Genomic DNA, 16,711 nt, shown 5'->3' with positions numbered 1-16,711 from the left:
TGATCACTTTTAAGGAAAACTTGTTTCCTTACGTCGAGTATTCCGAAGCATATATTGCCTCGTTGCTCGGTATAGTGTGGATTATGACAGGGTTATTTTATATGCCGGCTGTCATTTTTCTCACATAATTTCCCATATGGAATTTAATTTTGTCAAGACATTAGTTTATCAAAAGTAGTTGTGAGAAATTCATTAAGTTTTGTGTAGGAAGTTTATAGGCTTCAACTACCAATGTTGCATCTTTCAACTACATGTTACAAAATAAAATGTACAAGACTTCTAATGATAAAACTTTATGAGGTTGGTTGCATTCCATGCCCTTGGTATTGGTTTGCCGTTTGTCGTTTCCAATTTGTAGGAGCCTTTACCCAGCACTTGTGCAATTACATAGGGGCCTTCCCAATTTGGTCCCAATTTTCCTTCGTATTCCACTTGCTTACACTGTTTAACCTTAGGACATATTCTCCTACTTTGAAGGTTGAGGTTTTTACTCTTTTGTTGTAATAGCCTTCAATCGTTCGTTTGTACGAGGCCTCCCGAATCACAGCTGCTTCGCTTCTTTCCTCGAGCAGATCCAAGTTAACTCGAAGATTTTCTTCGTTGTTTTCATTTTTCGTTGTTCTTTCTGTTAGCACTTGTATCTCTGTGGGAAGGATGGCTTCTGTTCTGTATGTAAGGCTGTAGGGGGTTTCGCCATTGCTTCCCTTTGGTGTTGTCCTGTGTGCCCACAGTGAAATGTCCCGTTCTTATTGATTAAAAACGTTCCATATTAATTGATTTCGTTGCGAGGTTTTGACCTCTATATGAGACGTTTTTCAAAGACTGCATTCATTTTTAAAACAAACCATAACCTTTATTTCATAGATAAAGGTTTTAAAAAGCTTTACGTAGATTATCAAATAATGATAATCTAAAATATCCTGTTTACACACGACCATTACATAATGGTTTACAATACAAATATGTTACAACAAAATAAGTTTCTTGAATGCAGTTTTTACACAATATCATACAAGCATGGACTCCAAATCTCGTCCTTATTTAAGTATGCGACAGCGGAAGCTCTTAATAATCACCTGAGAATAAACATGCTTAAAACGTCAACAAAAATGTTGGTGAGTTATAGGTTTAACCTATATATATCAAATCATAATAATAGACCACAAGATTTCATATTTCAATACACATCCCATACATAGAGATAAAAATCATTCATATGGTGAACACCTGGTAACCGACATTAACAAGATGCATATATAAGAATATCCCCATCATTCTGGGACACCCTTCGGATATGATATAAATTTCGAAGTACTAAAGCATCCGGTACTTTGGATGGGGTTTGTTAGGCCCAATAGATCTATCTTTAGGATTCACGTCAATTAGGGTGTCTGTTTCCTAATTCTTAGATTACCAGACTTAATAAAAAGGGGCATATTCGATTTCGATAATTCAACCATAGAATGTAGTTTCACGTACTTGTGTCTATTTTGTAAATCATTTATAAAACCTGCATGTATTCTCATCCCAAAAATATTAGATTTTAAAAGTGGGACTATAACTCACTTTCACAGATTTTTACTTCGTCGGGAAGTAAGACTTGGCCACTGGTTGATTCACGAACCTATAACAATATATACATATATATCAAAGTATGTTCAAAATATATTTACAACACTTTTAATATATTTTGATGTTTTAAGTTTATTAAGTCAGCTGTCCTCGTTAGTAACCTACAACTAGTTGTCCACAGTTAGATGTACAGAAATAAATCGATAAATATAATCTTGAATCAATCCACGACCCAGTGTATACGTATCTCAGTATTGATCACAACTCAAACTATATATATTTTGGAATCAACCTCAACCCTGTATAGCTAACTCCAACATTCACATATAGAGTGTCTATGGTTGTTCTGAAATATATATATAGATGTGTCGACATGATAGGTCGAAACATTGTATACGTGTCTATGGTATCTCAAGATTACATAATATACAATACAAGTTGATTAAGTTATGGTTGGAATAGATTTGTTACCAATTTTCACGTAGCTAAAATGAGAAAAATTATCCAATCTTGTTTTACCCATAACTTCTTCATTTTAAATCCGTTTTGAGTGAATCAAATTGCTATGGTTTCATATTGAACTCTATTTTATGAATCTAAACAGAAAAAGTATAGGTTTATAGACGGAAAAATAAGTTACAAGTCGTTTTTGTAAAGGTAGTCATTTCAGTCGAAAGAACGACGTCTAGATGACCATTTTAGAAAACATACTTCCACTTTGAGTTTAACCATAATTTTTGGATATAGTTTCATGTTCATAATAAAAATCATTTTCTCAGAATAACAACTTTTAAATCAAAGTTTATCATAGTTTTTAATTAACTAGCCCAAAACAGCCCGCGGTGTTACTACGACGGCGTAAATCCGGTTTTACGGTGTTTTTCTTGTTTCCAGGTTTTAAATCATTAAGTTAGCATATCATATAGATATAGAACATGTGCTTAGTTAATTTTAAAATTCAAGTTAGAAGGATTAACTTTTGTTTGCGAACAAGTTTAGAATTAACTAAACTATGTTCTAGTGATTACAAGTTTAAACCTTCGAATAAGATAGCTTTATATGTATGAATCGAATGATGTTATGAACATCATTACTACCTTAAGTTCCTTGGATAAACCTACTGGAAAAGAGAAAAATGGATCTAGCTTCAACGGATCCTTGAATGGCTCGAAGTTCTTGAAGCAGAATCATGACACGAAAACAAGTTCAAGTAAGATCATCACTTGAAATAAGATTGTTATAGTTATAGAAATTGAACCAAAGTTTGAATATGATTATTACCTTGTATTAGAATGATAACCTACTGTAAGAAACAAAGATTTCTTGAGGTTGGATGATCACCTTACAAGATTGGAAGTGAGCTAGCAAACTTGAAAGTATTCTTGATTTTATGAAACTAGAACTTTTGGAATTTATGAAGAACACTTAGAACTTGAAGATAGAACTTGAGAGAGATCAATTAGATGAAGAAAATTGAAGAATGAAAGTGTTTGCAGGTGTTTTTGGTCGTTGGTGTATGGATTAGATATAAAGGATATGTAATTTTGTTTTCATGTAAATAAGTCATGAATGATTACTCATATTTTTGTAATTTTATGAGATATTTCATGCTAGTTGCCAAATGATGGTTCCCACATGTGTTAGATGACTCACATGGGCTGCTAAGAGCTGATCATTGGAGTGTATATACCAATAGTACATACATCTAAAAGCTGTGTATTGTACGAGTACGAATACGGGTGCATACGAGTAGAATTGTTGATGAAATTGAACGAGGATGTAATTGTAAGCATTTTTGTTAAGTAGAAGTATTTTGATAAGTGTATTGAAGTCTTTCAAAAGTGTATAAATACATATTAAAACACTACATGTATATACATTTTAACTGAGTCGTTAAGTCATCGTTAGTCGTTACATGTAAATGTTGTTTTGAAACCTTTAGGTTAACGATCTTGTTAAATGTTGTTAACCCAATGTTTATAATATCAAAAGAGATTTTAAATTATTATATTATCATGATATTATGATGTACGAATATCTCTTAATATGATATATATACATTAATTGTCGTTACAACGATAATCGTTACATATATGTCTCGTTTCAAAATTATTAAGTTAGTAGTCTTGTTTTTACATATGTAGTTCATTGTTAATATACTTAATGATATGTTTAATTATCATAATATAATGTTAACTATATATATAACCATATATATGTCATCATATAGTTTTTACAAGTTTTAACGTTCGTGAATCACCGGTCAACTTGGGTGGTCAATTGTCTATATGAAACATATTTCAATTAATCAAGTCTTAACAAGTTTGATTGCTTAACATGTTGGAAACATTTAATCATGTAAATATCAATCTCAATTAATATATATAAACATGGAAAAGTTCGGGTCACTACAGTACCTACCCGTTAAATAAATTTCGTCCCGAAATTTTAAGCTGTTGAAGGTGTTGACGAATCTTCTGGAAATAGATGCGGGTATTTCTTCTTCATCTGATCTTCACGCTCCCAGGTGAACTCGGTTCCTCTACGATCATTCCATCGAACCTTAACAATTGGTATCTTGTTTTGCTTAAGTCTTTTAACCTCACGATCCATTATTTCGACGGGTTCTTTGATGAATTGAAGTTTTTCGTTGATTTGGATTTCATCTAACGGAATAGTGAGATCTTCTTTAGCAAAACATTTCTTCACATTCGAGACGTGGAAAGTGTTATGTACAGTCGCGAGTTGTTGAGGTAACTCAAGTCGGTAAGCTACTGGTCCGACACGATCAATAATCTTGAATGGTCCAATATACCTTGGATTTAATTTCCCTCGTTTACCAAATCGAACAACGCCTTTCCAAGGTGCAACTTTAAGCATGACCATCTCTCCAATTTCAAATTCTATATCTTTTCTTTTAATGTCAGCGTAGCTCTTTTGTCGACTTTGGGCGGTTTTCAACCGTTGTTGAATTTGGATGATCTTCTCGGTAGTTTCTTGTATAATCTCCGGACCCGTAATCTGTCTATCCCCCACTTCACTCCAACAAATCGGAGACCTGCACTTTCTACCATAAAGTGCTTCAAACGGCTCCATCTCAATGCTTGAATGGTAGCTGTTGTTGTAGGAAAATTCGGCTAACGGTAGATGTTGATTCCAACTGTTTCCAAAATCAATAACACATGCTCGTAGCATGTCTTCAAGCGTTTGTATCGTCCTTTCGCTCTGCCCATCAGTTTGTGGATGATAGGCAGTACTCATGTCTAGACGAGTTCCTAATGCTTGCTGTAATGTCTGCCAGAATCTTGAAATAAATCTGCCATCCTTATCAGAGATAATAGAGATTGGTATTCCATGTCTGGAGACGACTTCCTTCAAATACAGTCGTGCTAACTTCTCCATCTTGTCATCTTCTCTTATTGGCAGGAAGTGTGCTGATTTGGTGAGACGATCAACTATTACCGAAATAGTATCAAAACCACTTGCAGTCCTTGGCAATTTAGTGATGAAATCCATGGTAATGTTTTCCCATTTCCATTCTGGGATTTCGGGTTGTTGAAGTAGACCTGATGGTTTCTGATGCTCAGCTTTGACCTTAGAACACGTCAAACATTCTCCTACGTATTTAGCAACATCGGCTTTCATACCCGGCTACCAAAAATGTTTCTTGAGATCCTTGTACATCTTCCCCATTCCAGGATGTATTGAGTATCTGGTTTTATGAGCTTCTCTAAGTACCATTTCTCTCATATCTCCAAATTTTGGTACCCAAATCCTTTCAGCCCTATACCGGGTTCCGTCTTCCCGAATATTAAGATGCTTCTCCGATCCTTTGGGTATTTCATCCTTTAAATTTCCCTCTTTTAAAACTCCTTGTTGCGCCTCCTTTATTTGAGTAGTAAGGTTATTATGAATCATTATATTCATAGATTTTACTCGAATGGGTTCTCTGTCCTTCCTGCTCAAGGCATCGGCTACCACATTTGCCTTCCTCGGGTGGTAACGAATCTCAAAGTCGTAATCATTCAACAATTCAATCCACCTACGCTGCCTCATATTCAGTTGTTTCTGATTAAATATGTGTTGAAGACTTTTGTGGTCGGTATATATAATACTTTTGACCCCATATAAGTAGTGCCTCCAAGTCTTTAATGCAAAAACAACCGCGCCTAATTCCAAATCATGCGTCGTATAATTTTGCTCGTGAATCTTCAATTGTCTAGAGGCATAAGCAATCACCTTCGTTCGTTGCATTAATACACAACCGAGACCTTGCTTTGATGCGTCACAATAAATCACAAAATCATCATTCCCTTCAAGCAATGACAATATAGGTGCCGTAGTTAGCTTTTTCTTCAATAACTGAAACGCTTTCTCTTGTTCATCCTTCCATTCAAATTTCTTCCCTTTATGCATTAATGCAGTTAAGGGTTTTGCTATTCTGGAAAAGTCTTGGATGAACCTTCTGTAGTAACCAGCTAGTCCTAAAAACTGGCGTATGTGTTTCGGAGTTTTCGGGGTTTCCCACTTTTCAACAGTTTCTATCTTTGCCGGATCCACCTTAATACCTTCTTTGTTCACTATGTGACCGAGGAATTGAACTTCTTCCAACCAAAATGCATACTTTGAAAACTTAGCGTACAATTCTTCCTTCCTCAATACTTCTAACACCTTTCTCAAATGTTCACCTTGTTCTTGGTCATTCTTTGAGTAAATAAGTATGTCATCAATGAAAACAATGACAAACTTGTCAAGGTATGGTCCACACACTCGGTTCATAAGGTTCATGAACACAGCTGGTGCATTAGTTAAACCAAAAGGCATGACCATAAATTCGTAATGACCGTAACGTGTTCTGAAAGCTGTCTTTGGAATATCATCTTCTTTCACCCGCATTTGATGATACCCGGAACGTAAGTCAATCTTTGAATAAACAGACGAGCCTTGTAATTGATCAAATAAGTCGTCGATTCTCGGTATTGGGTAGCGGTTCTTGATGGTAAGTTTATTCAACTCTCGGTAGTCGATACACAACCTGAATGTACCATCTTTCTTCTTGACAAACAAAACAGGAGCTCCCCACGGTGATGTGCTTGGTCGAATGAAACCACGCTCTAAAAGTTCTTGTAATTGGCTTTGCAGTTCTTTCATCTCACTGGGTGCGAGTCTGTAAGGAGCACGAGCTATTGGTGCAGCTCCTGGTACAAGATCTATTTGAAATTCAACGGATCGATGTGGGGGTAATCCCGGTAATTCTTTCGGAAATACATCGGGAAATTCTTTTGCAATGGGAACATCATTGATGCTCTTTTCTTCAGTTTGTACTTTCTCGACGTGTGCTAGAACAGCATAGCAACCTTTTCTTATTAGTTTTTGTGCCTTCAAATTACTAATAAGATGTAGCTTTGTGTTGCCCTTTTCTCCGTACACCATTAAGGGTTTTCCTTTTTCTCGTATAATGCGAATTGCATTTTTGTAACAGACGATCTCTGCTTTCACTTCTTTCAACCAGTCCATACCAATTATCACATCAAAACTCCCTAACTCTACTGGTATCAAATCAATCTTAAATGTTTCGCTAACCAGTTTAATTTCTCGATTCCGACATATATTATCTGCTGAAATTAATTTACCATTTGCTAATTCGAGTAAAAATTTACTATCCAAAGGCGTCAATGGACAACTAAATTTAGCACAAAAATCTCTACTCATATAACTTCTATCCGTACCCGAATCAAATAAAACGTAAGCAGATTTATTGTCAATAAGAAACGTACCCGTAACAAGCTCCGGGTCTTCCTGTGCCTCTGTCGCATTAATATTGAAAACTCTTCCGCGGCCTTGTCCATTCGTGTTCTCCTGGTTCGGGCAATTTCTAATAATGTGGCCCGGTTTTCCACATTTATAACAAACTACATTGGCATAACTTGCTCCGACACTACTTGCTCCGCCATTACTCGTTCCGACACCATTTGTTCCTTTCGTTCTATTAACCCCTGGTCCGTAGACCTCACACTTCACCGCGCTATGACCATTTCTTTTACACTTGTTGCAAAATTTGGTGCAGAACCCCGAGTGATACTTTTCACACCTTTGGCATAGCTGCTTCTGATTGTTGTTGTTGTTACGGTTATTATTGTTGTTGGGATGATTGTTGTAGTTGTTGTTGTTGTTGTTGGGCCGTTTGTTATAGTTGTGATTGATGTTGCGATTGTTGGGATAATTGTTGCGATTACTGTTGTAATTGTTGTTGTTGTATTGGTGATTCTTATCACCGTTTTCCTCCCACTTTCTTTTGACTTGCTTCACATTAGCCTCTTCAGCAGTCTGTTCTTTAATTCTTTCTTCAATCTGGTTCACTAGTTTGTGAGCCATTCTACATGCCTGTTGTATAGAGGCGGGCTAGTGTGAACTTATATCTTCTTGGATTCTTTCCGGTAATCCTTTCACAAACGCGTCGATCTTCTCTTCCTCATCTTCGAATGCTCCCGGACACAATAGGCACAATTCTGTGAATCGTCTTTCGTACGTGGTAATATCAAATCCTTGGGTTCGTAACCCTCTAAGTTCTGTCTTGAGCTTATTGATCTCGGTTCTGGGACGGTACTTCTCATTCATCAAGTGCTTGAATGCTGACCACGGTAGTGCGTACGCATCGTCTTGTCCCACTTGCTCTAGATAGGTATTCCACCATGTTAACGCAGAACCTGTGAAGGTATGCGTAGCGTACTTCACTTTGTCCTCTTCAGTACACTTACTTATGGCAAACACCGATTCGACCTTCTCGGTCCACCGTTTCAATCCGATCGGTCCTTCGGTTCCATCAAATTCCAAAGGTTTGCAGGCAGTGAATTCTTTGTAGGTGCATCCTACACGATTTCCTGTACTGCTAGATCCAAGGTTATTGTTGGTATGTAGCGCAGCCTGTACTGCGGCTATGTTTGAAGCTAGAAAAGTACGGAATTCCTCTTCATTCATATTCACGGTGTGTCGAGTAGTCGGTGCCATTTCCTTCAAAATAGTCAAATGGAACAAGTTAATCATACAGAATATTAACAGTAGTTAATAGTATTTCGTAGCATAATATGAACTCATTTATAAAAGCTTTTTCTTCATATTAGCGTTTTATAAGTTTAAATTCGGGTAGTACCTACCCGTTAAGTTCATACTTAGTAGCTAATATACAATTCAACTACTACAATTCTATATGAAAAACTGATTATAATAATATTTCGCGTTCAAACTTTTATACAATATTTTACAAATTTACAATACCGCTTATTTTACATAAAGCATGAAATATAGCACACAATAACTTTGATACAAGATAGTTGTGAAGATAATTCTAGCTAGTACACAAGTCGTTCAGCAAAGGCAATAAAGACACGTAATTCATACGTCCAGAAACAAGTCATGCATTCTGGTTTTACTAGGACTACTTCCCATCCTTGGTCTTGTGGAACATAACCGTTATGGCCGTTGATAAGACAGCGTGTTGTAACATCGTCAAAGGGACGAGGGTTACGTAATGTCCAACAGTCCCGTAACAATCTAAAAACCTCATTTCTTACCCCAATTACCGACTCCGTCACTTGTGGAAACGTTTTGTTTAATAGTTGTAGCCCGATGTTCTTGTTCTCACTTTGGTGAGAAGCGAACATTACTAATCCGTAAGCATAACATGCTTCTTTATGTTGCATGTTAGCCGCTTTTTCTAAATCACGAAGTCCAATATTCGGATATATTGAGTCAAAATAATTTCTTAACCCGTTGCGTAAAATAGCATTTGGGTTCCCCGCAATATATGCGTCAAAGTAAACACATCGTAACTTATGGGTTTCCCAATGTGATATCCCCCATCTTTCAAACGAAAGTCTCTTATAAACCAAGACATTCTTGGAACGTTCTTCGAATGTCTTACAAACTGATCTCGCCTTAAATAGTTGTGCCGAGGAATTCTGGCCGACTCTAGACAAGATTTCATCAATCATGTCTCCGGGTAGGTCTCTTAAAATATTGGGTTGTCTATCCATTTTGTATTTTTAAACTGTAAAATAGACAAGAGTTAGATTCATAAAAAAAATATTTATTAATACAAGCAATTTTTACATATATCATAAAGCATAAGCACACTATATTACATATATTACACCACACGAATACAACTATCTTATTCCGACTCGCTCGTTTCTTCTTCTTCGGTTTTGGTTCGTTTTGCCAAGTTTCTAGGGATATATGATGTTCCCCTAATACTAACTGTCGTTTTCCACAACGGTTTAGAAAAACCTGGTGGTTTAGAGGTTCCCGGGTCATTGTTACAACTTAAGGACTTCGGGGGTTGACGATACATATAAAGTTCATCGGGGTTGGAATTAGATTTCTCTATTTTTATGCCCTTTCCCTTATTATTTTCTTTTACCTTTTTAAATTCAGTTGGGGTAATTTCTATAACATCATCGGAATTCTCGTCGGAATCCGATTCATCGGAGAATTGGTAATCCTCCCAATATTTTGCTTCCTTGGCGGAAACACCATTGACCATAATTAACCTTGGTCGGTTGGTTGAGGATTTTCTTTTACTTAACCGTTTTATTATTTCCCCCACCGGTTCTACTTCTTCATCCGGTTCCGATTCTTCTTCCGGTTCCGATTCTTCTTCCGGTTCCGACTCTTCTTCCGGTTCCTCTTCGGGAACTTGTGAATCAGTCCACGAATCATTCCAATTTACATTTAACTCTTCATTATTATTAGGTGAGTCAATGGGACTTGTTCTATAGATAGACATCTATCACATAATATCAAACGCGTTAAGAGATTAATATATCACATAATATTCACATGTTAAAAATATATAGTTTCCAACAAAATTTGTTAAGCAATCATTTTTCAAGTAAACACGGTCGAAGTCCAGACTCACTAATGCATCCTAACAAACTCGATAAGACACACTAATGCAAAATTCTGGTTCTCTAAGACCAACGCTCGGATACCAACTGAAATGTCCCGTTCTTATTGATTAAAAACGTTCCATATTAATTGATTTCGTTGCGAGGTTTTGACCTCTATATGAGACGTTTTTCAAACACTGCATTCATTTTTAAAACAAACCATAACCTTTATTTCATAGATAAAGGTTTTAAAAAGCTTTACGTAGATTATCAAATAATGATAATCTAAAATATCCTGTTTACACACGACCATTACATAATGGTTTACAATACAAATATGTTACAACAAAATAAGTTTCTTGAATGCAGTTTTTACACAATATCATACAAGCATGGACTCCAAATCTCGTCCTTATTTAAGTATGCGACAGCAGAAGCTCTTAATAATCACCTGAGAATAAACATGCTTAAAACGTCAACAAAAATGTTGGTGAGTTATAGGTTTAACCTATATATATCAAATCATAATAATAGACCACAAGATTTCATATTTCAATACACATCCCATATATAGAGATAAAAATCATTCATATGGTGAACACCTGGTAACCGACATTAACAAGATGCATATATAAGAATATCCCCATCATTCCGGGACACTCTTCGGATATGATATAAATTTCGAAGTACTAAAGCATCCGGTACTTTGGATGGGGTTTGTTAGGCCCAATAGATCTATCTTTAGGATTCGCGTCAATTAGGGTGTCTGTTCCCTAATTCTTAGATTACCAGACTTAATAAAAAGGGGCATATTCGATTTCGATAATTCAACCATAGAATGTAGTTTCACGTACTTGTGTCTATTTTGTAAATCATTTATAAAACCTGCATGTATTCTCATCCCAAAAATATTAGATTTTAAAAGTGGGACTATAACTCACTTTCACAGATTTTTACTTCGTCGGGAAGTAAGACTTGGCCACTGGTTGATTCACGAACCTATAACAATATATACATATATATCAAAGTATGTTCAAAATATATTTACAACACTTTTAATATATTTTGATGTTTTAAGTTTATTAAGTCAGCTGTCCTCGTTAGTAACCTACAACTAGTTGTCCACAGTTAGATGTACAGAAATAAATCGATAAATATTATCTTGAATCAATCCACGACCCAGTGTATACGTATCTCAGTATTGATCACAACTCAAACTATATATATTTTGGAATCAACCTCAACCCTGTATAGCTAACTCCAACATTCACATATAGAGTGTCTATGGTTGTTCCGAAATATATATATAGATGTGTCGACATGATAGGTCGAAACATTGTATACGTGTCTATGGTATCTCAAGATTACATAATATACAATACAAGTTGATTAAGTTATGGTTGGAATAGATTTGTTACCAATTTTCACGTAGCTAAAATGAGAAAAATTATCCAATCTTGTTTTACCCATAACTTCTTCATTTTAAATCCGTTTTGAGTGAATCAAATTGCTATGGTTTCATATTGAACTCTATTTTATGAATCTAAAAAGAAAAAGTATAGGTTATAGACGAAAAAATAAGTTACAAGTCGTTTTTGTAAAGGTAGTCATTTCAGTCGAAAGAACGACGTCTAGATGACCATTTTAGAAAACATACTTCCACTTTGAGTTTAACCATAATTTTTGGATATAGTTTCATGTTCATAATAAAAATCATTTTCTCAGAATAACAACTTTTAAATCAAAGTTTATCATAGTTTTTAATTAACTAGCCCAAAACAGCCCGCGGTGTTACTACGACGGCGTAAATCCGGTTTTACGGTGTTTTTCGTGTTTCCAGGTTTTAAATCATTAAGTTAGCATATCATATAGATATAGAACATGTGCTTAGTTGATTTTAAAATTCAAGTTAGAAGGATTAACTTTTGTTTGCGAACAAGTTTAGAATTAACTAAACTATGTTCTAGTGATTACAAGTTTAAACCTTCGAATAAGATAGCTTTATATGTATGAATCGAATGATGTTATGAACATCATTACTACCTTAAGTTCCTTGGATAAACCTACTGGAAAAGAGAAAAATGGATCTAGCTTCAACAGATCCTTGAATGGCTCGAAGTTCTTGAAGCAGAATCATGACACGAAAACAAGTTCAAGTAAGATCATCACTTGAAATAAGATTGTTATAGTTATAGAAATTGAACCAAAGTTTGAATATGATTATTACCTTGTATTAGAATGATAACCTACTGTAAGAAACAAAGATTTCTTGAGGTTGGATGATCACCTTACAAGATTGGAAGTGAGCTAGCAAACTTGAAAGTATTCTTGATTTTATGAAACTAGAACTTTTGGAATTTATGAAGAACACTTAGAACTTGAAGATAGAACTTGAGAGAGATCAATTAGATGAAGAAAATTGAAGAATGAAATTGTTTGTATGTGTTTTTGGTCGTTGGTGTATGGATTAGATATAAAGGATATGTAATTTTGTTTTCATGTAAATAAGTCATGAATGATTACTCATATTTTTGTAATTTTATGAGATATTTCATGCTAGTTGCCAAATGATGGTTCCCACATGTGTTAGGTGACTCACATGGGCTGCTAAGAGCTGATCATTGGAGTGTATATACCAATTTTACATACATCTAAAAGCTGTGTATTGTACGAGTACGAATACGGGTGCATACGAGTAGAATTGTTGATGAAACTGAACGAGGATGTAATTGTAAGCATTTTTGTTAAGTAGAAGTATTTTGATAAGTGTATTGAAGTCTTTCAAAAGTGTATAAATACATATTAAAACACTACATGTATATACATTTTAACAGAGTCGTTAAGTCATCGTTAGTCGTTACATGTAAATGTTGTTTTGAAACCTTTAGGTTAACGATCTTGTAAAATGTTGTTAACCCAATGTTTATAATATCAAAAGAGATTTTAAATTATTATATTATCATGATATTATGATGTACGAATATCTCTTAATATGATATATATACATTAAATGTCGTTACAACGATAATCGTTACATATATGTCTCGTTTCAAAATTATTAAGTTAGTAGTCTGGTTTTTACATATGTAGTTCATTGTTAATATACTTAATGATATGTTTAATTATCATAATATAATGTTAACTATATATATAACCATATATATGTCATCATATAGTTTTTACAAGTTTTAACGTTCGTGAATCACCGGTCAACTTGGGTGGTCAATTGTCTATATGAAACATATTTCAATTAATCAAGTTTTAACAAGTTTGATTGCTTAACATGTTGGAAACATTTAATCATGTAAATATCAATCTCAATTAATATATATAAACATGGAAAAGTTCGGGTCACTACACACAGCACCAAGGGAAGCTCATCGACCCATCCCTTTCTGCACTTACCTAAGCGCTTCTCTATTCCTTTGATTATGTCTCGGTTTGTTACTTCCACCTGTCCATTGCCTTGGGGATGATATACCGAGGTGAAGTTTTGCTGGATTTTCAATTGCTTTCAAAATTTTGGGAATATTCCTTCTGCGAATTCTTTCCCATTGTCCGAGAATATTTCTTGAGGAACTCCGAACCTGCATACGATGTGTTCCCAGACAAACTTTTATATTTGCTTACCAGTGATTGCTGCCAAGGGTTTTGCTTCGGCCCACTTGGTAAAGTAGTCAATTGCTACCAGTATGGGTCCAACTATGTCTATTCCCCATTTCACGAATGGCCACGCAGATGTGACAGAGATTAGTTCTTGTTTGGGTAGTCTCGGGACATTTGAGTGGATTTGACAAGACTCACAAGTTTGTAGTACCGTCGTAGTGTCATGATGAATTGTAGGCCAATAGTACCCTAGTCTCATGATTTTGGCGACTACTGACCTTGAACCCGCGTGAAGACCACATATCCCTTCGTGCATCTCTTGGATTATGACAGTTGCTTGCTTTGGCCCTACACATCGAAGCCATGGAGTGAGAAAGGATCTTCTGTATAGCACTCCGTTCATCATTTTGTATGAAGGTGCCTTTATCCTTATCTTCCTTGCTTCATTTTTATCCTCTGGTAATTTTCCTGTTTCAAGATATACCTGCAGTGGAGTCATCCATGTTACCTCGTCTTCTTGTATAAGGTCATTGACTTCTTCTTCTAGCATCGATTTCTTTTCTAGCACCTCTACCAAGACTTCTTTTGCAAGATGCTCAAATGTCAGTGAAGCAAGTTTGCTCAGTGCGTCTGCCTTCTTATTTTGACTTCTTCGGACATGTTCGATATTAAAACTTTTGTTGCTTTTGATCAGTTCTTTTGCTTTTGACAAGTAGTGTTGGATGGTGGGTTGCTTTGCTTCGAAAGTGCCCTTGATCTGGTTAGACACTATTTGTGAATCGACGAAGGCTCGGAGATGAAGGATTTTTAATTCCTTCGCCATTCTCAATCCTACTAGTAGAGCTTCGTACTCTGCTTCCTTATTGGTTGTTGCGAATTCAAAACGAAGTGCATAAGTGAACTCTTTTCCTTTGGGATTTACTAACATTAGACCAGCACCTGATCCATCAGAACTTGACGCACCGTCAGTGTACAACTTCCATTCTTCACTTTCGATCTTTGGGGTAATAATTTGAGTTGAGTTCTTTGTGTCTTTTTCATTAACACTATCTGTTTCGGCAATGAAATCTGCTAGAACTTGTCCTTTGATTGCATGCCTGACCCGGAACTCGATGTCATGCTCCCCTAACTCAATGGCCCATTTGGCCATTCTCCCCTATTTTTCAGGTTTCGATAGTACTTTCCTGATTGGTTTGTTGGTAAGTACCACTATCTGATGTGCCTGGAAGTATCTTCTGAATTTCCTAGCTGTGTGGACGAGTGCTAGAGTAAGTTTCTCAAGTTCTGGATAATTCAGCTTCGCTCCTTGAAGTACTCGACAAACAAAGTATATTGGTACTTGCGTTCTCTCTCATTCGGTAACCAATACTGTGCTAATGCACTCCTTCGAAGCAGCCAAGTATATGAAGAGTGTTTCTCCTTCTTCGGGTGAGGTCAAGGTAGGGAGTTTGGCGATGTACTCCTTCATTTCGACGAATGCCTTCTCCGCTTCTTCGTTCCAGACAATATTCTTTTTCCCCAAGCATCCCATCAGAATTCTGAAGAAAGGTAGTTGTTTTTCTGCTCCCTTTGATACGAATCTGCTAAGTGATGCTAATTTCCCATTCAGGCTCTGCATGTCTTTTATGGTTGCGGGGGTTTGGAGTTGTTTTAGCCTGTCTACCTTTTCCGGATTCGCCTGGATCCCCTTTCTGGTGATATAATACCCAAGAAATTTTCCTTCTTCGACTCCAAAGGAACATTTTTTCGGATTCAACTTCATGTTTATTACCCGAAGCCTGTCGAAAGTTTCCTGGATGTCCTCTATCAAATTTTCTTCTTTCCGACTTTTGATTACCATGTCATCCACATAGGCTTCCAGATTTCTTCCCAGCTGATTATGAAAGGCTTTGTCGAAGAGTCTTTGATAAGTTGCCCCTGCGTTTTTTAAACCGAAGGGCATTTTTTGATAGCAATAAATTCCCTTGATGGTGAAAAAAGATGTTTTTTCTTCGTCCTCCTTAGCCATTTTGATCTGATGATACCCTTTGTAAGCATCTAAGAAGCTTTTATATCGATACCCGTTTAGGGATTCGACTTTCCAATCGATTTCGGGTAGGGGTAGCAATCTTTGGGACAGGCTTTGTTGATGTTGGTGAGATCGATGCACATTCTCCATCCTCCGTCTAATTTTTTCACCATGACTGGATTAGCGACCCACGAAGGATATTTAGCTTCGCGAATTATTCCTGCTTTCAGCAGACCTTCTACTTCCTTACAGGCTGCTTCGTCCCTTTCCGGTGCTAAGTTCCGTTTTTCTGATGCACCGGTTCAAGGTGCTTGTGCTCATTGAGTCGATGCTCCGTCACGAAGGGTGACCCCTGTATATTGATGGTTCGTGGTATCCCGGTCATATCGCTGTTTTTCCAAGCAAATACATCCACATTGGCTTGTAGTAACTTCCGGAGCTTTTGTTTGGTGGATGCTGGCAAGTTCTTTCCTATGCTGACCTCCTGATCCTGAAACATCAGATTCACTGATATCTTTTCTACATGGGGATCTTCCTTCGAAGCTTCGAGGATGCACTCGGTCGATTCTTTCATTGTTTCTTTTATGGCCAGGATCATCTTATTCCTGTCATATGTTGATGCGAGAGTTCCGATCCC

General features: G+C 36.3%; 1 protein-coding gene across 1 annotated transcript; it reads right to left on the bottom strand.

Annotated features, from left to right (window-relative positions):
• Positions 1-383: 383 nt before the first annotated feature.
• On the bottom strand, positions 384-15,216 carry LOC139868510 (uncharacterized). The gene is made up of 3 exons (XM_071856848.1): positions 14,149-15,216; positions 13,866-14,047; positions 384-717 (listed from the first exon to the last, which is right to left on the bottom strand). The coding sequence occupies exons 1-3, from the start codon at positions 15,214-15,216 to the stop codon at positions 384-386; spliced, it is 1,584 nt and encodes a 527-aa protein (XP_071712949.1).
• Between the last annotated feature and the right edge of the window lie 1,495 nt (positions 15,217-16,711).

The sequence above is a fragment of the Rutidosis leptorrhynchoides genome, chromosome 9 (genome assembly GCF_046630445.1).
Source record: "Rutidosis leptorrhynchoides isolate AG116_Rl617_1_P2 chromosome 9, CSIRO_AGI_Rlap_v1, whole genome shotgun sequence".
Classification (NCBI taxonomy): Eukaryota; Viridiplantae; Streptophyta; class Magnoliopsida; order Asterales; family Asteraceae; genus Rutidosis; species Rutidosis leptorrhynchoides.
This window is presented reverse-complemented; position numbering and strand designations above follow the sequence as displayed.

Bases quoted from the DNA above. Each gene is read 5' to 3' on its own strand.
- LOC139868510 (XM_071856848.1), bottom strand. From the start codon at position 15,216: ATGGCCAAATGGGCCATTGAGTTAGGGGAGCATGACATCGAGTTCCGG. The intron at 14,048-14,148 runs GTAGCAATTGAC...CATCGTATGCAG, and splicing joins ACATAGTTGGACCCATACTG to GTTCGGAGTTCCTCAAGAAA. The intron at 718-13,865 runs GTAAGTGCAGAA...GTGGGCACACAG, and splicing joins AGGAATAGAGAAGCGCTTAG to GACAACACCAAAGGGAAGCA.